The sequence below is a fragment of the Terrapene carolina genome, unplaced genomic scaffold (genome assembly GCF_002925995.2).
Source record: "Terrapene carolina triunguis isolate 2854851 unplaced genomic scaffold, T_m_triunguis-2.0 Scaffold32922, whole genome shotgun sequence".
NCBI lineage: Eukaryota > Metazoa > Chordata > Testudines > Emydidae > Terrapene > Terrapene triunguis.
The window spans coordinates 611,608-637,193 of record NW_020697273.1 but is presented as its reverse complement, the minus strand read 5'-3'; the positions used below and the strand labels follow the sequence as shown (position 1 = coordinate 637,193).

The window sequence follows — 25,586 nt, the reverse complement described above, 5'->3', positions numbered from 1 at the left end:
CCCCCCCCCATTCCCCAGCCCCAGGGGCGCAGGCAGAGCCCGGAGGGGGCCCTCTGGCTCGGTTTTGTTACTGTGGTGCACACAGGATTCAGGCCATTTCTCATTCAAACCCAGCAGGACGTGCCCTGGGCTTCTCTGTGGCAGCAGGTGCTGAGCAGGGCCCTGGGAGAGGAACACGCGCCCGAGCTCTGCCCTGTGAAAGCCCCAAGCCTCTCCCTGGGCCCCATGCAGGGCATTCCCGGCAGGCTGCCCCATTCGTTCAGCAGGACTCACCTCGCAATGCCGCCATAGTCCAGCCCCTCCTCGCCGCGCATGATGATGTACAGCCTGCGCCGCAGATCATACGGCTTCATGTTCATAATCTACGAGGGGGAAGAGATGGGCCGTGTCACCCACAGGGGCTGCCCCGATATCCAGGGCCAGCCCGGCTCCTGCATCCCTGGTACCCTCTCACACGGCCCCCTTCAGAGAGCCATGCTCTGCCTGTGGCCCTCCCTGCGCAGGGCCTCACCTGCTGGAAGGAGTCCTCGAAGAGCGTCTGCCGGGAAACGCTGATCTTCACGTGGCTGGGCAGCGCGTTCGACTGGAACCAAAGACAGGGACTGGGCTCAGAGTCAGCACAGCTCTGCCCTCTCAGTGAGCCGCCCGCACCCCTTCCAGCCCCCAGCCTGGCTGAGCGAGAGGCTGTCCTGACCCCCGTGCCCCGCTCCCCAGTACTCACGTGACACAGGAAGCGGAACTGGTGATATTTCCAGCGAAAGCTTCGGTCGTAAGCCCCAGGGGAACCCCCCTGCTTATTCCTACAGGAGCAAACACATGGGCCTTGGCTGAGAACCTCCGGGAACCGTGCCCCAGCCCCAGCCAGGAGAGCTCCCCCACAATACAGCAGCCACCCCCTGCTCCGTGGCTGGGCCTGGCCAGCCGTTGCACAGCTGGGCACTAGGGGAACAGCAGCCCAGCGTGAGCGCGCCCAGCAGCCCAAGGGTATCGGGGAGTGGGGCAGCACAACCACCAGCCATCCGTTACTCGATCCAGTGGCCCCAGGCCACGCTGCAGGTGCACAGGGTCCCGCACTAACAGCGGCACTTGGCATCTTCCCAGCGCCTCATGACAGCCTCGCCCCTCCTGATGGGGGAAGTGGGAGTGGCCCAAGGCTACAGAGCCAACCACAGGCAGAGCGGAGGACCCAGCTCCTAGCCCGGGCGCGAGCCGCCCGGCAGCACGCAGCAGCGACAGGAGGAGGGGCCCTGGCAGGAAGCGCCTTACCCAGACTCAAAGCCGGGGCGGGGGTCTTTGAAGGTGGTGGTGCGAGTGTTGTGATCCACAAAGTAGCGCACCCCCTCGCTGGTGTATTTCATCTCCCAGCCAGGCGGCAGGGCCGGCTCCTGGATCATCCTGCCCGGCACAAGGAAAAGATTCCTGGACACGTGGCACACTGGGGGCAAGAGGGTCCCGTTCCCCTGGCATGGCCTGCTCCGGCACCCCCTAGGCTGGGAACAAGTGCAGCTCCTGGCCCCCAGCCCCTCACGCCTTGTGCCGCTCCCCTAAGCCCCAGGAGTCTCCTTGTAGCTGCAGCTCTGGCCTGGCTCCCAGGAAGCCCTTCCATGCTGCAGGACTGGCGGGGACCTGGTTCAGCCCTGGGCCAGGAGCCCTGCACCGTGTGATCTCAGCCCAGGAGACGGACTCCAGCTAATGCTGCACTCAGCCGTCTCCCAGGAGAAGTGCCCAATGGGGAGCACAGCACAGCACCCCCAGCCACCGCAGGGACACCCCCAGGACTCGCTCTGGCTGCACTAGCCCAGCGTGGGGAGGGAACCCGAGCACAGAGCCATGCGGTAGGAGGGGGCAGGGACCTCAGGGGGCCTACATGGAAGTGCTTCCTCCTGCCCAAACCAGCCCAGAGTGTTCCCCTTGCGTGGGGGCCTGGGCTGTGGCTGCCTCCTAGTCTGGGGCCTGGCAGATGGTCTCAGACAGGATTTCCAGGGGAAACCAGCGTGCCCCCACCCCCTGCTTGGGCACTGCCTTGCTGCAGTTCCTGGCACTTGATGCCTTTTCCACAGGGCCCCCTGCCGGCAGGTGTCTGTTTGCAGGACTGCTCCGGAGCCCATGTCCTGAGCTCTCAGACGTGGGGTTACTAGCACAAAGCTCTGTTGTGGTTAGGGGCCCACTTGCCAGAGCGTGACCTAGCCAAGCAAAGGTGGCGCCCTACCCCTGCGTGCGAGGATCCTCCCACTGGGTGGTCCGCGTGTTGTGGTTCACGTAATACACTCGCCCGTTGTCCTGTCTCTTTTCTGAGAGAGAAAGAGGGAGAGAGAGTGTTACCCTGCCCCCTTCGGCCCATTCGCGCCACTGGCACGGCTCTGCACTAGCCCAGGGGGAGCACGCGCTGGCCTCAAGCCTTTCAGGGAATGGCGACGCTGCGGTCAAGGGTGTGGCTGCAGCGCGTGTAGACAAACCTGATACCTGCAGTGACGATGCAGCCACATGGCTGCAGTGTGGGCTAGCCATGCCCGAGACGACCAGGGTGCAGGTGGGCTGGTACAGCCACACTGAGGCTAGCGAGGTCAGAGCTAGCGGGTACCTCTCCACGCACTGCAATCACACCCGGGGCACAGCGCACACCAGACAGGCTGGAAGCTGAAAGGGCCTTTTGTAACTCTCAGCTCCCCAGGAGCAGGGGATCGCCTGGGGCCAGTGCTTCTGGTCCCCCTGCTCCTTGCAAAGGGATGGCATTCCCCTGCAGCCCGGCTCTAGGAAAAATCTTTGGTCTAAGGCTGGGGTAAATGGAGCATGAGAAGGAAGAGCAGCAACTACTCACAATGTCCCGCAAAGCAGGGTCCCCGCCCACGCTCCACGGGTCCTGGCACCTGACACAGAGCTCAACACCCTGAGCACTCTGGGCCCGGCCGGGGCACAGAGACGCAGAGATACAGGATGTGCAGCTTCTGGGAAGAGTGCTGTAACTAGCCTTGTCCTGCCACATGGGTGTGCACACGCCTCCCAGCCCCCGCTGCATGTGCCGCATACATACCCCTGCCCCCCCCCCCTGTATCCCTCCCCCTGGCCACGTGCACACCCCTTCCCCTTCCCGCTGCATGCGCTGCATATATCCCCCCCTCCCCCCCCGCACCCCCTTCACACCCCTTCCCCTTCCCGCTGCATGAGCCGCATACATACCCCTGCCCCCTCCCACCTGTATCCCTCCCCCGGCCACGTGCACACCCCACACTCACGTTCCCCCCCCAGCTGAATGCGCCGCATATGCACCCCTCTCCTCCACCCACATCCCTCCCCCACTGCATGAACCTCCTCACAGGCCTGCCCCATCCACTCCCCTGCTGCATGCGCCCCATTCATGCCCCTTCCACCCATCACATGCACACACCTCCCACACCCCTCCACTGCATGCACAACCCGCTCATCAAACACACACCTCCCTCAGAAACATCCACTTTATACACCCGCCCCTTAAACTCCCAGTGTATGCACAGGTCTCCCCCCATACACACCCGCCACATGCACCACACATGCCTCCCCCACACCCACTTACACACACACACACACACACACACACACACCCCTACGCTCCCCTAGAGTTCACAAACCAACAGCCTAACCATGTACACACCGAGGCACCCTCCCCCGCCCAAACAAAGAGCTCTCCATGTACAGCTTTCCTGAGCCCTCCGTACACCTCTATGTGTACGTATACTCCAGGTACACCCCTCCCTTCACGCACACCCCTTGTCATCACTTTGCCTCTCCTCTAGACCCAAACACACGCACTGTCGTATACAGACACAACCGCCTCCCGATACACACAGACACGCACACCCCACACAACTGTGCATGCTCCCAGGTACCCCTGCCCCTAGCCACGCTGCACGGAGGCCCTGCCGCGGGCACCCCCAAGGCACTGGCCCTATTGTGGGCCGCCAGCCCCGCCTGCTCCTGCACAGACTACAGGGAGGAGCAGAGTTTCCCCAGTCCCGGCATTTGCCCTGCTGCTTCGCTGGAGAGGCCCAGCTGCGGGAGCGGCAGCACGCTGAGCGTGTGGCCCTGCTCACCTCCCACTCCTGGGAGCTCCCCCTCCTCCCACTGCTCTTCGCTGCTCCAGAGGCTGAGCTGGGGAAGCAGGATGCTCCCGGGAGTCCCAGGCACCTCCTGGAGGGTGGCTCAGGCTGTAGCGCTAATTGGAAGCAGGCTCCCTTCCCCCTTCCCGCCTGGACGCTAAGGCAGCTCATGTGTTTGCTCCCACGCTGCAGGCTTTGGCTGGACTGCGCTCTCAGCCGGATGCACAGAGCAGCCCAGGACATGCCAGACTCTCCTCACTGAGACCACAAGGTTATTGGAAATAAATCAGGGCCAGAAGCAGGGGGCAGGGAGCCAGTTAGGCCGGGGCTGGTGGTTGAGAGCACCTGGGAGCCAGCTCCTGCCCACAGCCCCTGCTCCACTCACAGGGGCCTTACTTCGGGCTAGTGCTACAAGCGGAGAGTTGCTGGAAGCCCTCGAGTGACCCAGGCCAATGCCCCTCCTGCACAGGGCCCAAGCACCGCAGCGGCTGCAGGGAGCAGCACCCAGAAACCTGACCGAGCCAGCGCTGCCCTGAGCCGCCTGCATGCAGCAGCTCTTGCTGGGCTTTCCCTTGGACTGTCAGCTCCTCCATGGCCCCGCGTGGCCGGGCCACCACCCCGAGGCTCTGGGGTCACCCAGCCCACATCTGAGCCAGGCCACACACCCTCCCCCCCAGCCCACAGCCCAGCCGGGCCCCCATCCAGCCCACAGCCCACCCCCCCTGCCCGCTTGTACTACGCACGGAATTAAAGGGGGCTCCCTCAGAAAAGACACGAGCCAGCAGGGTATAAGGATTTCAGATGTCAGGGATGGGGAAGCTCTGTTAGGTCCATCTCACCAACTAGGGTCAGGCTCATGCCAGGTGTCTTGCCCAGGACAGTATTAAATGACTCAAGCAGCTGGGTTTCCACCTTGCCCCCTTGACAGCCTGGTGCATCTGGCTGCCAGGATGCTGGTCCGATAGCCACCCTGCATTTTCCTTCTCTGTTTCACCCTCTGGCCTCTCCTTGGCGCACACTCTATGGTCCCCCCAGCCCTGGGGCTCACACCCCAAGTAGCTGTTGACAGTTTCCCTGGTGTCAAGATAGGAAAACTGCTGCTGCCAGCAGCAGTCCCGTCAGCAGGCTGTTAACCCCTCCTCCAGCCCCTGCAGCCCTGCTCCAATCTCCCTACGACGCTAACGGGCCTCGGGGGCTGAGGTCCTCGGACCCAGACACTCCCCAGCCACATCTGCATGTCCAGCCCCAAGTCTCCATGTCGCTCCTACCCAGGCCGTCCGCCCAGCCAGCTGCTGCGGGGTGGGTTATTAGAGCACCTGGCCTTTGTCCACGTCTCTAGTCACCTTTGTATTGTGTCTCCATCCTCACTGAGGTTTGCAAAACCCTCCCGTTGAGTGTCACATGCCATGAATACGGTGGTAACGGCGCCTGCCAGCAAACCCGGGCAATGGCTCCTGTTCCCTCTGCAGCCCCATGGTCCCGGCTTCATAACCACCACCCCCAAACTTGATTATTCCCTGGGGGCGGGGGGGGGGGTTTCCCCCCCCCCCCCCCCCCAGGTTTCAGCCCAGCTGGAGCAATCGCCCAGCGGAGCAGTTACCTGAGAAGTGGGGCGGGGGGCACATCTTGTACAGGCTGCCCTGTCCTAGCAGCGCCTCCAGGGCACACCCTTGCGTACACGGGGCTCTCTCTGCTCCACACCCTGGTTCAGAAACGCCATTTCAAACCGGCCCAGCGCTCCCGGGATCTTCCATGTCCCCCATCCATGCCCATCATCCCCCAGAGTCTCAGCAGCAGCTCCTGTCCAGCTCTCTCCGGTACCACGGGATACTCCCCTGGGCACACGCTGTTGCCACTCCCTAGATCTCCACTAAGTGGCTGTCCCATCCCCGCATTACCCACAACCCACCTCACTCTGGGCTAGCGTCATTCGGTTCAGATGTGACACGAAAAAGGCAGGTGCCTGGTGCAGCCCAGTGGAAAGCAATGGCACCGAGAACGGACCACAGCCAATTCCCAATGTAGACTTCCTGCTGGACACCATCAGCAAGAGGCCTTCACCCGTGGCAGAGCCTTTCCTCCCATTCCCAAATGCAACGGGGGAGCTGACCCCGGCAGAGAGAGCCAGGCAGAAGAGCCGACCTCTCCCACCCCTCCTCGAGTCCAGGCAACAATCACAGATGCTGCTGGGTTTAGTCAACAGGGAGCAAACCCAGAGAGCTGGGCACCTCTGGACTCAAAATGCTGGATTTAAAGTCCAGGCTGGGGTGGATGTCTGGCAGATCCACCCCACAGGCAGCATGGACGGTGGGCCATGGTCATCTTCCCTATGCTCACACACCCCGCCAGTAACGCAGGTTCTGCCCCCCAAGAGCAGCCAGCCAGCCAGCGGAAAGGTGCTGCGGGAAGGGACGGACGGCGCAGGAAGGGTTCAAGCCCTAGCGATGGAGTGGGGGTGGTGCCAGGTGAGCAGCAGAAGGGAGAGAGCAGGGGAGAAGGCTTGGTACTTACCCCAGCCGGGAGGAAGGGGGCCCAGAGGATCATTGTCAGACGGGGTGCCGGACGACTGGAGACAGCAGAGGGGGCAAAAATACAAAACAACACAGAGATTATCAAGAGCCGGGAGTGAGATGAGCAGGGAGGTGAGGGCAGGCTCCCCGCTCTCCTCTCAACCCCAACTCTCAGCCCAGGAAAACAGCCTGCTGCTAAGGAACTAAAAGCAACTTGCACGCTCGGGGTGAAAAATGCCCACGCTAAACCACGGCCGGGGCAGCAGGAGCAGGGGCCATGGGAGAGAGGAGCAGGGCTTGCTGGAACATCCAGCTGTGCACGGCTGCTCTGCTCCTGCTGGCCAAGGCGACTGATATCACCACCACAGTTACACCTCCAACCTTCTCCAAGAACCACACACAAGAGGGGAAAAAATAGCGCAGGCCTTTCCAATGAAATCATTCCCACAAGCCCTGTCCACGCCCAGCGCTTCCTGGCTCAGCCTGCAGCCTCCCCCGCCTCCCCCTTCGCAGCGGGCTGTGAAAGTGAGCGGCAGTGTGCGAGATGCACTCCAACTGAGGAAACATTCATGCCTGCACAGACAGGCGTCTCCCTGAGCCCCCTGCACGTCCCCACCCCCAACAGGTCCACTGCACAAAGCACCTTTATTCTGGCTCAGGGCGAGCGGAGCAGCCTGGACTGGGGGCTGCTGGCCTGGCACTGTTTAGATTAACCCCCCTCCCCGGCTTTGCTGGGAGGTCTCCTGGGGATGGCCCGCCAGACCAAACAGGCCAGGATTCAGGAGAGTGGGGGGCTCAGCATACACTTCTCAGCGTTAAATAAGAAACATATTGTTACTAAAACGGCCTTTTCATTTCCCCTCCTAACGTTAAAGTGTGGGCGTTGGGGGCTCACGTTGCGAGGCAGGCCCCGGATCCGGAGCCGACTGGTTTGAGGAAGGGAGCAGCGCGCCATGCACAGAAACCCGACCGCGGATCAGGGAAACACCATGGCACTGCCAACCCCTTCCCCGCCCCACGGGGAAACGACGGACGTCCACACACGGCTTCCACTCTGAGCCACAGGGCTGCCTAGAGCCCCGTGGTCAAGGCACGCGGCATCTCCGGCTGCCTGCCGACGGAACTGCCCTTGTGTCAGAGGGTGCAGGTGAACCCGAGGGGCCATGTGAAATCCCGGTGGGGTGAGACAGGACACGGGATTGGGAACAAACAGAACCCACGGCAGTCAAGGCCCCTTCTCCCCACACACAATCTGCCGAGCAGGGACTGGTGTGAGCAGGCCATGGCCACGCTGAGAAATCCTGGCTCATGCGGCGGGCTGTCTCAGCTGCCCCTCCCTGCTCAGACAGACGCACGGAGCAGCCTGCCAGAGAGCCAGCCGAGTCACGTCCGGAGGTATCACCTCACTGGGACCTAAAAATAACGGATTTGAACAAACATGGCAGCGCGACACGAGCGAAGCCTAAAGCTGCAGGAGCCAGCCCCCGCGCTGCTCCCACAGTGCCCACACATGTGCAGCGAGGGGGAATGGCCAGGCTGCTAACAGCCAGGGAGAGACACAGCTCCCAGGGGCAACACAGAAGCATAAGGGAAAACTAACATGGTGCCCAGTTAAATCAGCACAGCAAATGCTCCAAGACTGCCAAGGGCAGGAGCCCACGGAAAATCCCCAGGGCAGGGCCAGGCAGCCCAGCACGAGAGCAGCTTCTGGACACAGCCCTGTCCCCATCCATGCTGCCGGGCGCAGAAGCCCAGAAATGCTGCCCTAGACAGAAGCCAGCGATACTGAGAAACCCGGGCCACCCGCAGGACTAAGCAATGCCAGCCTAGCCCAGCTGCCTCTCCTGCCACACAGGCCGGCCGGCCCGGGACGGCTCAAGCCAAAGGCCCTCTGGGGATGGGAGCTGAGCAGCAGCCAGCACTCCTGGCAGCAGCGTTGGAAGCAAAAGGATCATCACTTCCAGATTTAGCCTGATGAAGTGACGTCCCCTCCGCCCTGCCCAGTGCCCGGCCGGGGTGTGGCACAAAGCGCTGGCATGGCTGCAGCGCGGTGGCTCGGGGTCTCACGCTCAGAACCCAGGCAACGCTCTGGACTGACGGACTCAGCGCTTGGGAGCCAGCGCTGCCAGCCTTGGAGGAGAGCAATGGGCACGTGGAGGGCAGCGAAGCCTGCGGCAGCCCAGCAAGCTCGCTGAAGGAAAGGGAGGGCCAGGCTTGGAAGGGAAGGAAGACAGAGCAGGGAAGGCAGGTTGCTCCGCGCTCTGACACTGCTAGCACACCACGAGTTGGATGCAGGGGCCATGGCCAGCTGCACGGGGCATTTCTATAGCTCTGGACTGCTCAGCCTCCTGGCTCCCTCCGTGGGGAAGAGAAGTTCATCACCCAGGAGCTCTCGCTTGGGGGGGAAGGGGCTGTTTTCCCACGCCGACTCCATGCTCACACCCGCGAGCTCTCCGCTGCCCCTGGCAAGGACAGCAGGCCCACGCACACGTGCCATCGGAGCAGACCGGAGGGCTTGGAGCAGTGAACACAGGAACCAGGACACAGGAACACGTGTCTTCCCACAATCACACCCCTGCGGAGCCCCGGGAGAGCGGCGCTGCCCAGGGCTGAGGCCTCCTGTAAGATCCAGGACTCAGCCAGGGGCTGTTTGACAGGGGAGTGGTTGGAGGTCCTTGCACTGGGGGGCAGAGGTGTCCTGGGTAAAGGTCAGCGCACAGGCCTGATGACTCCACTGGCCAAGTCTGTGGCCTGCCAGCTGCTGACCTAGGCCTGATCTGCACAAGTGCTGAGTCAGCTGTGGTCACGGGGGCTCAGCAGGGGTGGAGGGTGGGTTTGGGGACCGCCTGGCCCGTCCAGAGAGTCTCCTCGCCGCAGATTTCTCCAGCCAGTCACTATCTGACTCTGAAGTTTGAATTCCAGCTCTTGAGATAAGCAGGGAGGGTCCTGCTCAAAGGGGATAGGAGCTGCCAGAGCCCAGTCTCTGCGCTCGGCAGCTGCATCCCCGCAGAGGCTAGGTGAGAGCTCAACATCCCCCAACAAGGAGACGTGGCCATTTCGTCCAGCTCAAGCCCAAGGAAAGAGGCAGGGAAAGCAAGAAGCGCCTGCTGAGCAGAGCGCTTAGCCCTGGGGCTCTGGGGGCCTTTGGCCTCACCCCAGCAGCCACTGCCTGAGCACCCAGGAAGGGGAGCCGCCCGTATATTACCTTGCTTCGGAATTGATCGTTCCAGTCTCCCGGGACAGAGTGTGACCTCACTGCCCGAGCCCAGCCACGCCATTCGCTAAACACAGGTTCCCGGATGGAACAGCCTTAGCAGGGCCGGCTCCAGGCAACCAAGCTGGTGCTTGGGGCGGCACCTGGAGGGGGGCGGCGCGGCGTTCCGGCTGCCGGGGAGAGCGGGGCCACAGCTGGGCTCGCCGCCCTCTCGCCGCCCTGCCCCCGGCGCGCTGGCCGCCGGGGGGGAGGGGGGAGAGCGGAGCCCCCGCCGGGGCTCGCCGCCCTCCCCCCGGGCTCCGGCCGCCCCACCCCCCCGCGGGGGGGGGGCGCGGAGGCTTTTTTGCCTGGGGCGGCAAAAAAGCCAGAGCCGGCCCTGAGCCTTAGCTGGGCTCCGAGCACCTCTCTCCTGCCACGGATCCAGTTCCCAGAACGGCCTGAGCTCCGCATGGCACCCAGCAGAGACCTGCAGCCATCCCACCAGGGACAGCTCCAGGACACTCCAGAGAAGGCCCCGGGGACTCACAGAGGAGTCGACGGAGAAAGCAAGTTCCTCTGCCATGCTAGTCTCCCCCCCATCCCGGGGGAGAGGGCCTGAGGTCATTTCCTGCTGCCTCTGCTCAGGACAACATGAATCATTAGGCTGGATATTAGCAGAAACTTTCTAACTCTAAGGGCAGCGACGCTCCGGAACAGCCTTCCACGGGAGGCTGTGCAATCCCCGTCACTGGAGGTTTCTAAGAGCAGGCTGGACAAACGGCTGTCAGGGACAGGCTAGGTTCACTTGGCCCTGCCTCAGTGCAGGGGGCTGGGCTAAATGTCCTCTCCAGGTTCCTTCCAGCCCGACAGTTCTAGGGATCTCTCTAAAGAGGGAACGCCAGTTCCCTCAGGGTTTCTTGGCTCCCTGCCTTGGAGGCAGCAGAGGTGTTTGTGGGATCTTCCCAGCTGCTCCAACCCCTTGCTCTGAAGTTCCTGCAGTTCTTGTCCTCTGGAGCGGAGCGGATCAGGGATACAGCACATGAGGGCAGTGGCTGTGAGTCAGCTGGAGAGGCCCTTGGAGGAGTGCTGGGCTCTGGAACTAGGAGAAGGGACTGGTAACTGCCTGGAGAAGCGCCCAGTACAACGGGCAGACTGCAGTGTGGGGAAGGGTCCTAGCAAGCCATAGCTGGAGAAGGCTGTATTGTCACTGGAGACCCTGGAGGCTGTTTGGGTCCCACGTCACCTTCACTGGTTAGCAGGTCTCACTCATCATTCCACAACTACAGCCAACATCCCTGAGCAGGGCCTGGATTCCGCACACGCTGCTCAGGGAGGGCCGATGAAAACTGCTCCACGGTCCCACCCGTCTGACCCCTTAAGAGGAGATGTCGACTTCCCTTACCTGGTACAGGAATCTTTGGCTGAACTGCTGCATGGCCCCTTGGAGCTGGTTTCGCTGCGTCTGCCACTGCTCGTAGTTCCTTACATACTCCGCTGTGGGACGCTGCCAAGTGGTGGTCCTGGTGTTGTGATCCACATAGTAATACCTGCCCCGGGGGTCCACTCGCTTCTCCCAGCTGGAAACACCGCAGACAGGACGGCATTACCGACGGTACTCGCCACCCCCCGTACAGACCCTCCGCTCGCCCGACACCCACTCGCTCACACACTACCACCTTAGCTGACTGTCCATTAGCACGGCTGGCTATCCCGTTGGTACGTGCTAGTCGGGGTGCTCCGCAGATGCTTGTGGTTTTCCCCAGGGCTCAGCCTAGCAAACTGTTAGCTTCCAGAGTGCTCCAGTGCGTGGCTGGAAAGAAAGGGAGGCAGATCTCCCTGCTCCCAGCCGTGGGATGAGCCCGCATGGTCTGTGATCTCACAGCGCAGTTCACGACAGCAAATCAAACCCGCGCTGCCGTCATCACACAGAGCCTAACCGCTCAACCCTGGGCCGCGGAAGCAGCATTCGTAATAAGCCTTGGGAGGTGCTCCTAGTGCAGGGGGTCCCCCAAGGAGCACTGGAGAGAGAACTGGAGGGCAACACGTGGATGGAACAAACATGGCAGGTCAGAGGGATGGAGGAGGAGGATGGAGATGTTTAAAAGCCAAAGAAAGAATGGAAAGCTCCCTTGCTAGCAGAGAAATGGTGCCCTTGCTGCTGGGTCCAAGGCAGCAGAAGATGCTAGATGCTGTTCTGCTTTCCAAGCTCCTAGATACTGTCTGTAGTTACCCCATGAGGGGTTCAGCCTGGGGCACCACCCAGTCTCATGGCTGACAGTGATTCTTGGCCACGACTTACCATGGTTACTTGGTAACTCAGAGACCGGGAATGTCAGTGGAACATACCTTCCTTCCTTCCTAGGAAATGAACCTTCACAACTGTCAGATGGGCAGCCAGGCCATCACCCAGCCTACCAAGGAATAGGAGGAGGTCCCTGTCAACAGGGCCACAAAGCCATGGGGAAGGATTATCCCAAGGTGCTAGAGAAGCCCCATGAGGAAAATTCTTCTCAGGCTGAAAGGGACGGCGTGTGTCCTGGACACACAAGTTCTCTTACTGTGAGGGCCTTAGGGGTGAGCATTCAAGCCCATCCCGGCTGGCGCCAAAGCAGACCCAGAGAACCACTAGAACTGAGGCTTCAGGGCCGGAGACTCAGCTTCCATTCCTGCTGCTAGACCCAAGGGAGAGCAATTACTCAGTCCCGCCGGGGGAGAACAGCCACTCAGTGGCCAGGAATGTAGCCCCGCTGCTGAGAGGGTTGCCCCACCTCAGGCACAGGGTGCCCCGGAAGTCTTGAGAGGCTGGTGATGAGAGAGGCGCTGGTGGAGCCTTTGGAGCCAGACTCAGTGAGCAGCAAGGCCCAAGCAGATGGTGGCGTTTCTGTGCCTTGCAGAGCTGGGTCGCACAGCGTCCCACTGGTACCGAGCTTCTCGCCGCGCTGCTTTGGAGCAGCGGGGAGTGGAACAAACCCCTCCCCGTGGGGTGTCAGAGACGGGCCCCAGGGGTTATGGTACCCCCACCTGCCACTGCAGCGGGTTGCTTAGTTGCCTCCAACACCTGCAGGACAGAAGCCATCTGAGGTGCCGGGATGAGCAGAGGGCACAGTGCATTCACAGAGGATGCGCTATGGGCTAGGCTTTGGCTCGCGGCAGCATTTCAGGGGTTACTGGTCTCCAAACTCACAGGCAAGAAAGGAGTCCAGAGCCGTTCTGGGGGAACTGGATTACAAGAGCTGTGGTGGTCGAGCGTGTCCCGGCAGGACCAAGACTTTGCACTGAGTCCTACCACCGCAGTCTCATTTCAAACACTGCTTCTCCTCCCCTCTGAGGAACCAGCGCTGCCGGCTTTACAGGGCAGCTCTAGTCTCAATCAGACTGGATCCCTCACTCCACAGGGAATGGATTCCTTTGGATAGGACGACTTCAGCACCACGGGACACGAGACTGACGGGAGCCATGGTGCCTCTTTGCAGAGGTCCTGTTAAGCCGGGTAGCGCTGCTGAGTAGTTGGAGGACAGGAACTGTCCAAGGAGAGCCCAGGTGCTAAAGGAAGTGACACTGGTGATTCCATAGGTTTCTCCCTCCCTCTCCCCGCCCAGGTCCACAGCACCAGCCAGCGCCATGCTGGGGAACTGGGTCGTGGGAAGCCTCCTACTGCATCACAACCACCACCAGGGGTTTTCTGGGAGGGTTCCCACCCACGTAAGGGCCTGTCTAAACTCAGAGTAGCCTAGGCGCTCAGACAAGACCACAGGGCAGCAGGGAGGGCTGCAGAGGTCCGGTTTTAGCAGGAGGTGTTGTATGTAAGTAGGAGAGATGAGGGGTATGGAAGCGACGTGGGAAAGGCCTTATTTCACATTCACCCTGCATGCTGGCTTTTAAAGTACGTTCACTGATTAGGATCACTCCGGTCTAAATGCAGCCAAGGGAAAAACAATGATTTGGCTTTATCACTTTCAGCTTTTACGGGGCACAGAGAGAAGGAGAGAACCAGAGAGAGCTCTGGAAAACAAGGGCTCAGAGGGGCTACAGATAGAAACGGGACTGAGGCGAGTAAGTATGGACTGGCATGAGAACATGTGACACATCTCCAGGAGGCAGCAACCTGCCTGGAAATGGAGATGCGTCTCTCCCACCATCTCTCTCTCCCGTTTTCTCCTTTGCAGTCAGCCTGCTGTGTGCCCAATCCATCCAGGCAGCTATTATCCGGGGCTCCCCTCTGCCCTCGGAAACTCCAAGTATCTCAAAAGTGTCTTACCCTGGAGGCAGAGGTCTCTCCCAGGTGGTGGTCTTGGTGTTATGGTCCACGTAATAGACCCTCCCGTTCGGTAGCTCTCGCTGTTCCCAGCTGGAAGAGAAAGGCACAAAGGTGGCTGGGATGACTCGTGGGTCAGGAGATCTTTTCCCGGCAGCTGATGGGTCACTTTCCAAGGAACCGAATCCCTGAATGGCCAAGGCTGCCTCCAGAACAGAGCAGAGACCTCACAGAACGTTCGGAATTACACCAATTAAACACAGCAGCTTCCCAAGAGTGGACAGGCACCAACTGCGTCACCCTTACTCAGGGGCTTGAGTAAACGTCCTGCAGCTTCACAGTCCTGAAGGCTGAAGCCCTCTCTTCACCCACAGCTCAGCACAAGCCTCTTCCCCCACTACACACCTGTGTCTGCGCACACATCTCAACCCCCTCTGAGACACCACCACTAGGGCAGCCCGGTCTCAAGAACATAAGAACGGCCATACTGGGTCAGACCAAAGGTCCATCAAGCCCAGTATCCTGTCCTCTTGACAGTGGCCAATGGCAGGTGCCCCAAAGGGAATGAACAGACAGGTTATCAAGTGATCCATGCCCTGTCACCCATTTCCAGCTTCTGGCACTCAGAGGCTAGGGACACCATCCCTGCCCATCCTGGCTAACAGCCATTGATGGACCTATCTTCTATGAATCTATCTAGCTCCCTTTTGAACCCCGTTATAGTATTGGCCTTCACAACACCCTCTGGCAAGGAGTTCCAGAGGTTGACAGTGAGTTGCGTGAAAAAATACTTTCTTGTGTTTGTTTTAAACCTGCTACCTATTAATTTCATTTGGTGGCCCCTTGTTCTTGTGTTATGAGAAGGAATAAATAACACTTCCTTATTTACTATACCACTCGTGATTTTATAGACCTCTATCATATCCCTCCCTAGTCGCCTCTTTTCCAAGCTGAAAAGTCCCAGTCTTATTAATCTCTCCTCATATGGAAGCCATTCCAGACCCCTAATCATTTTTGTTGCCCTTTTCTGAACCTTTTCCAATTCCAATATATCTTTTTTGAGATGGGGCGACCACATCTGCATGCAATAGTCAAGGTGTGGGCGTACCATGGATTTATATAGAGGCAATATGATATTTTCTGGCTTATTATGTATCCTTTTCTTAATGATTCCCAACATTCTGTTTGCTTTTTTGACTGCTGCTGCACATTGAGTGGATGATTTCAGAGAACTATCCACAATGACGCCAAGATCTCTTTCTTGAGTGGTAACAGCTAATTTAGACCCCATCATTGTATATGTATAGTTAGGATTATGTTTTCCAATGTGCATTACTTTGAATTTATCAACATTGAATTTCATCTGCCATTCTGTTGCCCCATCACCCAGTTTTGTGAGATCCTTTTGTAGCTCTTCACAGTCTGCCTGGGACTTAACTATCTTGCGTAGTTTTGTATCATCTGCAAATTTTGCCACCTTACTGTTTACCCCTTCTCCCAGATTGTTTATGAATATGTTAAATAGGACTGGGCCCAGTACAGATCCCTGGGGGACACCACTATTTACCTCTCTCCATTCTGAAAACTGATCATTTATTCCTACCCTTTGTTTCTTATCTTTTAACCAGTTACCAATCCATGAGAGAACCTTCCCTCTTATCCCATGACTGCTTATTTTGCTTAAGAGCCTTTGGTGAGGGACCTTGTCAAAGACATTCTGAAAATCTAAATACACTATGTCCACTGGATCCCCCTTGTCCACATGCTTGTTGACCCCCTCAAAGAATTCTAGTAGATTGGTGAGGCATGATTTCCCTTTACAAAACCATGTTGACTATTTCCCAACAAATTACATTCATCTATGTGTCTGACAATTCTGTTCTTTACGATAGTTTCAACCAGTTTGCCCAGTACTGAAGTTAGGCTTACTGGCCTGTAGTTGCCAGGGTCACCTCTGGAGCTCTTTTAAAAAATTGGCGGCACATTAGCTATCCTCTAGTCATCTAGTACAGAAGCTGATTTAAATGATAGGTTACAGATGACAGTTAGTAGTTCTGCAATTTGACATTTGAGTTCCTTCAGAACTCTTGGGTGAATACCATCAGGTCCTGGAGACTTAATACTGTTTAGTTTATCAATTTGTTCCAAAACCTCCTCTAATGACACCTCAATTTGGGACAGTTCCTCACATTTGTCACTTAAAAAGAATGGCTCAGGTTTGGGAATCTCCCTCCCATCCTCAGCCGTGAAGATGCAATGCAAGAGCCCATCTAAATCCCCACAGCTGAGGCTGCCCCTTAGTACTAACATTTGCTGATGGGATATGGGAAATGGAAGTGGAGTGAGACCCCTCCCCCCAGTCTCACGTCATGCAGGTCAGACAGAGGACAGCAGTGGCTTTCAAATCTGGGGGTCAGATCTGAATCAGGCCCTACGGGTGAGAAGGCCTGTATCCCATTGCCTTCAACCAGCCCGGCATCTCACCTCCACCCTGTCTAACAGCACACTTCTGAATCTCTCGTACAGCTCCCGTCTCACCTCGAGGCAGACACATCCCCCAAAGGACAAGGCAGCGCTCCACAGGCGCTCCACTGACCCCGCGGTTCTTTATTATTAAGAGTTCCGTTTACAATAGAAACAGGGACCTTCTCAAAGCCAGCCACAGCTAACCCTGACCTGAAGCCAGTTCCTGATCAGTGGGCAGATTGCATAGTATGCCATTACTCTTTTTTATTTGACTGTTTCTGATCAGACCCTGCCTGTATTTTATCATTTTCCATCCTCTCATCGTCACTAGGACATAGAGATTCTCTATTAATAGATCCTCCCCTAAGAGATGTCCAAACCACGTGCTCCTCCGCACCTATCGGCTTTCCTCCAGCCCTTAATTTAAAAATTGTTCTACAACCTTTTTAGTGTTAAGTGCCAGCAATCTGGTTCCATTTTGATTTAGGTGGAGCCCATCGTTCCTGTATAGGCTCCCCAGTTCCTAATAAATCTAAACCCCTCCTCCCTACATCATTGTCTCAGCCACGCATTGAGACCCTGCAGTTCTGCCTGTCTAACTGGCCCTGCGCGTGGAACTGGGAGCATCTCAGAGAATGCCACCATGGAGGTCCTGGACTTCAATCTCTGATCTAGCAGCCTAAATTTGGCCTCCAGGACCTCTCTCCTATCCTTCCCTATGTCATTGGTACCTACCTGTACCACGACCACCGGCTCCTCCCCGGCACTACACATAAGCCTATCTAGATGTCTCGATAGATCCGCAACCTCCGCACCAGGCAGGCAAGTCACCGTGCGGTTCTCCCGGTCATCGCAAACCCACTCTGTTGCTGGACTTCTGCCTGCATTCTCTTTTTACTCCTGCAGCTGGTTCCTTTGTTGAGGTTTTGTTTTTATCAAGGGGGTGGTTTTGGCTTTTAAGTTTAAAGAATGTTGAGTTCTAGCCCCTGCTCACACTCCCCCTGTAAACTCCCTGGCAAAACTCCTGTTAGTCGCTCCTGTATGCTAGCTCCTCCAGTCACTTAGGAGCGGGCTTTTTAAAGTCCTGGTCTCCCTGAGTAGCCCCGCCCCCTGGTTAAGGGTTGATGGGTGCTAAAAGGGTTAGGGATCACAGCCTCGTTAAGAAGCTCTCAGCCTTGCCTAGCAGTCCACTAGGCTCAGCATACACACAGTCCCCCAAACCACAGCACAGAGCTCAATTTCCATCCAGCTATACAGCCTCATTGGGCAGTAGCTCTTTACGGAGCTTAACCCTATGTACTGGACTCTGTTGGGTGGATCCAGGGACTTCAGTACCACTTGTGTGGAGCACAGAGAGTCACCCGAGCTGGAACCCTGCCTTGATGGGCCTGGGCACATCGTCCACTTTGGCAAGCAGTGCTTCAGAAGCAAATATGCTTGATCCTTGGCACTGGCCTCAGTCAGCCCAGAAGAGATCTGGGCCTGCAATGCTGTTCATGTTAGACATAGAACCTCTTTGGCTTTTGCAGTTGATGATGCTGGACCTCTGGCACAAGATTTGTGTTGATCCAGTGGGATACGGGGACTTTGCTGCCAATAATGTCAGCCACAGAACCACATTAGCATGTGATTCTCCAGAGGTAACCGTGCAGGACCCTCAGCACCAAGCTCTTATTGAGATGGACACAGCCAGGAACGGTGGGGTTCATGGGACAGCCAAAGAACATAGGAGTGCAGCAATTCCCCAAAAAGGGCTATTTTGGGCAGTTTAATGTACCCACACCCACATCATAAATTACTTGAAAGCTTATTTTATGTACATTTAGATGAGGTATGATGTGGAGCTGTCAAGTGGTGCCATAAGCCTGTAGGCAAGGTGAAACAATAGTACCCAAAATGAGAAAGTGTCATTTTTTGCACAATTCCAGAAACGCTGCAACCAGGCTATGACTACAGCTTCTACTGTTCTCATTAATTTCAACACCCGAAGGTGGTTTTTATTGGTCAAAGCTATCAAAAGACAATGTATTAAAAGATTCTTCTAGTGGTTGTGCATGGGCAAGTTGTTTTTTCCCCCAGAAACGACGAAGCTATTTAACACAATGGCAAAAATGGCAAATAGCAACATTTTGCAATATACTAACATGAAGTGTTTTCACATTGTATATTTTTAATTGTCAAAATGTCTCACAAGTGCTTAGACTAGTTTTCTCTATTTTCCATTGAAATGTGCTAACCAGATCAGTCTCACACTGAGGGCTGTGCACGGCAGCAGTTGCCTGCCCATAGTTTGTACTGTATATTGGGTAGCTATAAATGTACATCAATTCCTAATGGAACGCTAATCCATTTGTAAGCTTTTGTACATACAATGTAGCATCTGGTCTGCCTGGTACAAGATTTTAATTTGTAATTGCCTAGGCATGCAGTACTAAACTTTGACATAGCCTAGAAGCTAGCTTTTTAATTCACAGGTCAGTATTAGTGTTATAGATGACAATACACTGCTTCATCCTGGGCTTCAATCTAAAAGGGCCATTACCGTACTAACATAAAGATCTAATTTATATCTAATTTAGCTCCAGTATGTCTATTTGTACAAAATGAAAAATGGTGGTAGTCATGCGAACAGTATAAATTGGGAATTTTACCTCCACAGGGAAGTTACAATATATAAGACATGGCGGATACAAGTCCCTTACATCAAAAAGACACTTCATAAACTTTGAAAAATGTGTTCTTTATCAAGAAAAATCAAAAGAAGGCAAAAAACTGTCAAAAGTCACCAGTACTGGCAAGAATTCTCTTTTATTGACAGCAGACCCAAGGAGAGATGAATTGTATTGGTATCTACTAGGCGAGTTTTCTAGTTTAGATGATGTGCCACCAATACTCCATCACAAGACTGTCTTTCTCTTATGTGCAACAAGAAAACTCCTCTCCTGTCCAAGCTGCTACAACAATATAAAGCCCTACTTTCCTTAAAACTGCAAGCTATTCCAGCAGCATATTGCAGGAAAGATTAGAAAAACACTGCGGTTCTGCAATTTCATTACATGAACAGCATGGACAAGGCAAGTCTACCACGGTTCTATGAAACATCACAACATCAGTTGATGCTATCCAAGCTGCTAGTAATCTGAAGCAGGAACTTAAATCATCCAAATTTGTGTAGATGTTCTTCCAGCAAGTGAGCCTGATGAAACACTTTCAAATGAACAAGTGGTTTTGTATAATGCTGTTTCAATCTGAAACAGCCAAAATGAAAGCCTCAAATTTCACAGAGCTAGGTGATTGTAGTTTACAGAGGCAGCTACTTTTGTGCCCCAATTGGTGCCGGAGTTTCTCCTCTGGTTGACAGATACAGAGGCATACAATTCAGCCAGCAATAAGTATCATCCTTCAGAAGTTGTTCAAAAAGATGCCTCAATTGCAGTGTGCATCGTACTTAACCTTGATCACCTTGATCGATCGGTCCTTTAGCCCTCATATAGATTGTGCCGATCACAACATGTCTTCCATTCTTCTCTTATCCTGGCCTTCCTTCTCCATGGGCGGCCATGCCTTTTCAAGATAAAATCTTCCCATCTCTTTGGAGGTTGGCTGAGTGGTCATTTCAGTTCCCGTGGGTACCACCAGGCGACAGCTGCAGTCCATGGATTGTCAGTGAGCCCAGTTATATGCCCGACCCATCACATTTTACTGTACCTGCTTTCAACAACGATGTCCTGCGCTCCATTCTGCTGTCTGATCACTTGGTCAGGATTGAAATCCCCAGAATTCTTTCCATCACCAACTCCGTGACAGACAATTGTTGCTCCTCCATCTTCGTCAGCACCCATGTTTCGTTGCTGTACAACACTGCTGGGAGTACTGTTGAGTTGCAGAGGTTTGCACGTGTTGCCTTGTTGATTTTTCCTTGGAGGACATACTTGACAGAACTGAACGCGCACCAACCTGCTTGCTTTCTTTGCGAGAGTTCGCCCTCCTGATCGTGGTGCATGTTAATTTCTTGGCCCAAATAGACGTATTGCTCAACTTCTTTTATTTGTTCTCCCTTGACTATTATTTGGGCTTTTGGCAAGACATCAGACTGCATAAATTTCGTTTTAGAGCAGTTCATTTTCAGTCTGACTTGGCTTCTTTTTGTGTAGAGTTCTTGCAGTATTTTCTGTAGTTTGATAGTGTTTTCGGGAATCAACACGATATCATGTTGATAGTACTTAACAGTTACAAAATTATCACACCACTGCACACAAGTCTTGCTACACAGCTACACCATGAGTTTGGGTCTCACAATTTAATTGATCGACTGCACCTTCATGGATCCTGCCTAAATTATGATGAGGTGAGGCAGTTCATCACTAGCCCTGCAAAAACTGAAGTGGAAAGACTCCAGGGAGGTGTGTTCCTTTCAAATGGAATTGTACCACTTCATGCTGATGGAAATGTCATCCATGAACGATGATCATATAGACATCAATGTAGAGACCACTGATGGAAAGAACACCTTCCATTCAATGGCTAGAGTGGTATTTCAAGAACAGTCTGCAGATAGTCCAGCATCACAGCAAATGTCACTGAAATGTGGGAAAGAAAAGTCACTTATTCTCCCTGGGCAAACAGATCTCTTATGCAGTATACAGCATTTGAAAAACCCAGAACAAATTCCCCATGAAAAAGTACTGGTGAAAATAAACTCTTGTCACCTACAAATGAACACTGCCCAAGATCTTTCCTGGTGTCTTTTAAGATGACTACCCTGTGATGTCCTACCAATGCCAAATGACGTTGATATTGTTCACATTCGGGGGATTCCATTTTGGACTGGTTTCAACCACAAGCTTGCAACCAAGAAGAGCAGCTACACAGCAGTTGCATATGCACCAAATGCGGATGCCAAACCAGTTGAGATGACCACAGTGTACACAACAATGCTGAAATGTAAGGAAACAGCAGCAGCAGCAGCATGCCGTTCGGACAATGGATCAGCAGCTGTATGTGTTGCTCAGTAAGTGGAAAACAGACTCTCCCAAATGAATTTGGTACCAACGTGATTCGCCTGGGTGGTTTTCACACCCTGTGCTGTTTCCCTCCGTGTACGGGGAAATTCTGGGAAGACGCAGGATTGTGAGACCTTCTTGCTGACCCTGATGTGTCTGCACTTGTGCTCTGCGTGGCTTGACTCTAGCACCTGAGGCCCTGAGTGCTCTGGAACGTTATTAATTTGTTCAGTGCCACGAGCAGGGAGGGGGTACTCGTGTAGTCTGGCTAAGGTTGGCTAACATTCAAAAGGTGTTTGAGTCTGAAGACATTGGGTCCTTACAGTACGTCATTTAAAAGCTTGATGATGCTGTGTCTCAGCATATACTACCACGACTGGAGGAATTTCAAACATGGACGAATGCCCAGTCTGCTACATTCAAGTTCTGGGATCATTTTCTCCAGGTTATGCAGATACTGCTTCTCAATGTCCATGCAGAGCAAGAGGGTGACTGGAAACTCGCAGAGTGCCATGCTGCCACACTTCTTTACTGCAAAGAGGCCCAACTACACCAGGGGATACCAGTCTACATTAGTGACATGCTAGCTCTTCCCGGAGTGCACAGTGCTTTTGAAGCTGGGGAATTTGTTGTGCATCCGACTCCTGGTTCTTTCAATGGAATTTAGGGTGACCTGGGAACAGAGAAAAGTGACACCAGAGACTCAAAGGGTAGCAGTGGGCTTGTAGGACTGACAAGAAAGAAGCCAGCTCTTGTCAGATGGACCCTCACAAGTCCTGAGTGAATATGCAAAAGCTATGGGAGTAAGAAGTGGCCCAACACGTAGTAATGTAGACAGTCCACAAACAAATCCATGCCTCTGCACTGCACTGAAGAGTGATGAAGAGCATGTTACAGACACCTCTTACTAGCCACGTCATCAACAATATAACAAACCATTTGACCCTGAACTGTATCCAGAGGGGCTTAATATATCTATTGGATTGAATGCAACATCAGATGCACAAGAGTCTCTATGGCTACCAGTAGATGTTGGTGAAGAACAAATGGAGAAATTTGTGAGAGATGCACTTGATTTTGATGGGACACCCAGCTTCTTCAGCCCAGTCAAGAAATCTGGCATCAAAATATTTGCTGACATGGCCAAGACCACCAAATTTAGGTCTGGCAAGGGAGGGACAATCACAGCAGCTATCAGTCCAGAAATTGTTTTCCTGTCCTTAGAAAGATGCAGAGATGATGTTTCAATGGCAACTGTTCTTAGTCACCCAGTAGGACCAGTGCCTGTGTCACTCTTCCATGCTGATGGAACAATGAAAAGAAGAGATGTTAAATTAGGACATCTGCTGGAAGCTCAAGCTGACAGAATCCATGAGCTAAGAGCATGCCACAAAGGAAGTGTACATCAGAGATGCGATGGCTGTCACACCAATAATGGCTAGAGATAAATTCCACACACTCGATGAATTGGCTGCTGAGTACTTGAGGCAGGTCCTAAAAGGATTTCACAAAGCTAATTCTGTAATCAAAGTCTTTGACAGATACGACAACAGTAACTCTGTGAAAATTGCAGAAAGAGAGCGCCGGACAGAATCTAAGGTTGGATGCAATACCAGGTGACTGGTATTCTAAAGTTTCTAAATGTGGCATCCAACAAGCAGTCAGTCACCTATAAAATTCCTCTGTGAATATATGATTCAAAATGCACCTGAGGTTGTAAGAGCACATCCAGCACAAACACTCCTTGCTGGAGTCTCTTCCAATGGTGAAGTACCAAAGTCCATCACCAGTAGAGGTGCTGAAGCAGCCTAAGACTTGTACAATATTAAAGAGAAAGTGGATACAAGGATGTTTCTGCATATTGTACGTGCCAACATAGCTTTTCAGTCTCTTGGTGTCAAAGGAACCACAGTAATTAGGTCATCTGATACAGATTCCAAAATGGAACACACAGATAGCATGTGGACTGAAACAGGCACCATTACCAGCAAAACTGCAAGCAATTTGTGATGCACTCACTCCTGATTTCTGCAACACACTTCCTGCTGTATGCTCATTAACAGGATGACTCTGTCATCCCTGTTTGTGTTGTCAAAACAAAGGGCACTTACCGCTTCGGAGATCTTGCCAAATTGGGAGACAGTACTTAACAAGCCACAATTTCTGCAGCAATGAAGTTGGTAACAGTGTATGACCAGATGAGAAAGAAAGGGAGACCCTCAGAGACCTGAAGTGCCTGCGCATCAATCTAGTCATCAAAAAGGACAAGTCACTGTGTGTGGACAACCACGTGTGGAAAGTTTTGAAGAGCATGTCAAAAGAGTATCTTAGCAAACAAAGATTTGGGTGTCTTCGAACATAAGTAACCCAGATATTGGATGACTATTACAACATAGTTGGGAAAATGTGGATAATAAACTACTTCCTGTATTCTTCCAGGGCCCAATGACATCTGAGCTTCCGCAAGACCGTATTTGTGTCTGCACCAGTAGGGATCACTGCACAATCAACTGTTAGTTTACAGGAGGAGCTGAGACAAACATCAATTCAGCCAATCAGAAACCAGCTTATTCAAAGATTTTTTTTTAAATGTACTTTAATTAAAAAAAAAAAGATTTCAATTGGCTGGAGCCTGTTTCCTGGGCCAATCAGGATGCACTTTCCCCCTCAAGGACTGTCTAGAATGCAGCTTGCAGCTGTTACTCTAGCATCCAGTCAGGACAAGAGGTAAAACAGACAAATAACATCCTAATGAAGTGTGGTGACAGAATCAGTCTCAGCTGCAAAGAAGTTAGTGTCTGGGTTTTGCTTATGCATGTGCATTGCATCTTGTGCCCATTCTCCAGGCCCAGGCATGAAGCTTTCAGTCAAACTCCCAAGAATTGTGGGCAGTTTATTTGCAAGCACCCCTCTCTCTAATCATGCTTCACTGTGAGACTGGTGGAAAATCCCCAGCAGCCTTCCCTCCCTTCCGAAGAGCAAGGTGATCGTGGTTTGATCCAGGGACCCTGTCACTGAGGGTTTGCAGCGTGAGGCACGCCTGCCCGCACTGCACACCAGTATAACTCTGTTCTGGCTGCAGAAAATGGCTTCACCAGGCAGTGGCTATAGGGAGCAGTGGCCGGTGTGAAATGGCAGGGCTAAGGTAACCCGCAGTCCAAACAAAATGCCTTGCCTTATGTAAGAAACCACAGCACCCTGCCTTCTGCCAGACAGCATAATGTGCCTCTTTGTGTGCGCGAGACAGAGCTGTGTATACACGCCGTGTTAACTCGCTCTCCGTCCCCAGTGCAGGATCATCACTGATAGGAACCAGATGCAGGAGTTGATGACTCCAGCTGCCTTCCCATTCCATTATCAGCCAGCTGGGAAACCTGTGTGTTAAAGTGGGGTCCCCACCCCAAATGTTTCCAACTCTACAAAGCAACTGCTCTCATACCCACAAGTACCCTGGCTCCCTTCAAGTTAATCACATGATAAGTTTAAGAGTAAGGCCAGGTGGATGTAACGGGACGGATTCTGGGTGCTGCTGGATCTGGAATTATTCAGACCACCTTCCGGTATTCTCCAGCCCCTAAAACAGACTCCCAGTCATGTGCATGAGACTCCTTTGTGCTCCCCACATCTGGTGCAGATGTTTTGAGACAGGCATCTGAGCAGAACAAATAGCTCAGAATCCCCACATGAACCTGCGCTCTGTAGATTCCATGGGTGTGGTGGGAGTTGGGGAGAGAAGCAGGCTCCAGGCATCCATCCGATAAAGCTGGGAAGAGCCGAGACCCCTCAGGGCTGTGGAAGGGAGTGGACGTGGGGGAGATCATCCTACTGCGTCTCTCCAGGGATCAAAGGAAGTGCGTAGAAAAGCCAGGGCTCCTGCAACAGGCACTCGACCCCCTGGAGCATTCTAAGCCAGTGAGAGTGACATGGAGGCTCTCGGACCCACCTGCAATGGCATGATGCTCAATAGTAGGTGGGGACCCAGGTCCCCTGTAAGCAGCAAGCCTCAGAACTGCTCCGCATGCACTCAGCACTCTCCCCAGTCAGTCACCCAGCCACAGCCCGGCCACCAAGGCCTCAGAACTGCTC

The 25,586-nt window shown here is 54.3% G+C and overlaps 1 protein-coding gene across 2 annotated transcripts in view; it reads right to left on the bottom strand.

Annotated features, from left to right (window-relative positions):
- The window catches only part of LOC112118513 (NEDD4-like E3 ubiquitin-protein ligase WWP2), an 85,704-nt gene that overhangs the window by 14,092 nt on the left and 46,026 nt on the right, over positions 1 to 25,586 (bottom strand). The window contains exons 9-16 of one of the 2 annotated variants that reach the window (XM_026663226.2): positions 14,035 to 14,124; positions 11,179 to 11,353; positions 6,585 to 6,639; positions 2,210 to 2,291; positions 1,267 to 1,395; positions 722 to 800; positions 512 to 583; positions 274 to 362 (exon numbers count right to left, since the gene is read on the bottom strand). In XM_026663226.2, the coding sequence (XP_026519011.1) occupies positions 274 to 362; positions 512 to 583; positions 722 to 800; positions 1,267 to 1,395; positions 2,210 to 2,291; positions 6,585 to 6,639; positions 11,179 to 11,353; positions 14,035 to 14,124 (771 nt within the window). Of the gene's footprint in view, positions 1 to 273; positions 363 to 511; positions 584 to 721; positions 801 to 1,266; positions 1,396 to 2,209; positions 2,292 to 6,584; positions 7,086 to 11,178; positions 11,354 to 14,034; positions 14,125 to 25,586 lie in introns of those variants that run through there. The other variant, XM_026663227.2, reaches the window with a different exon arrangement.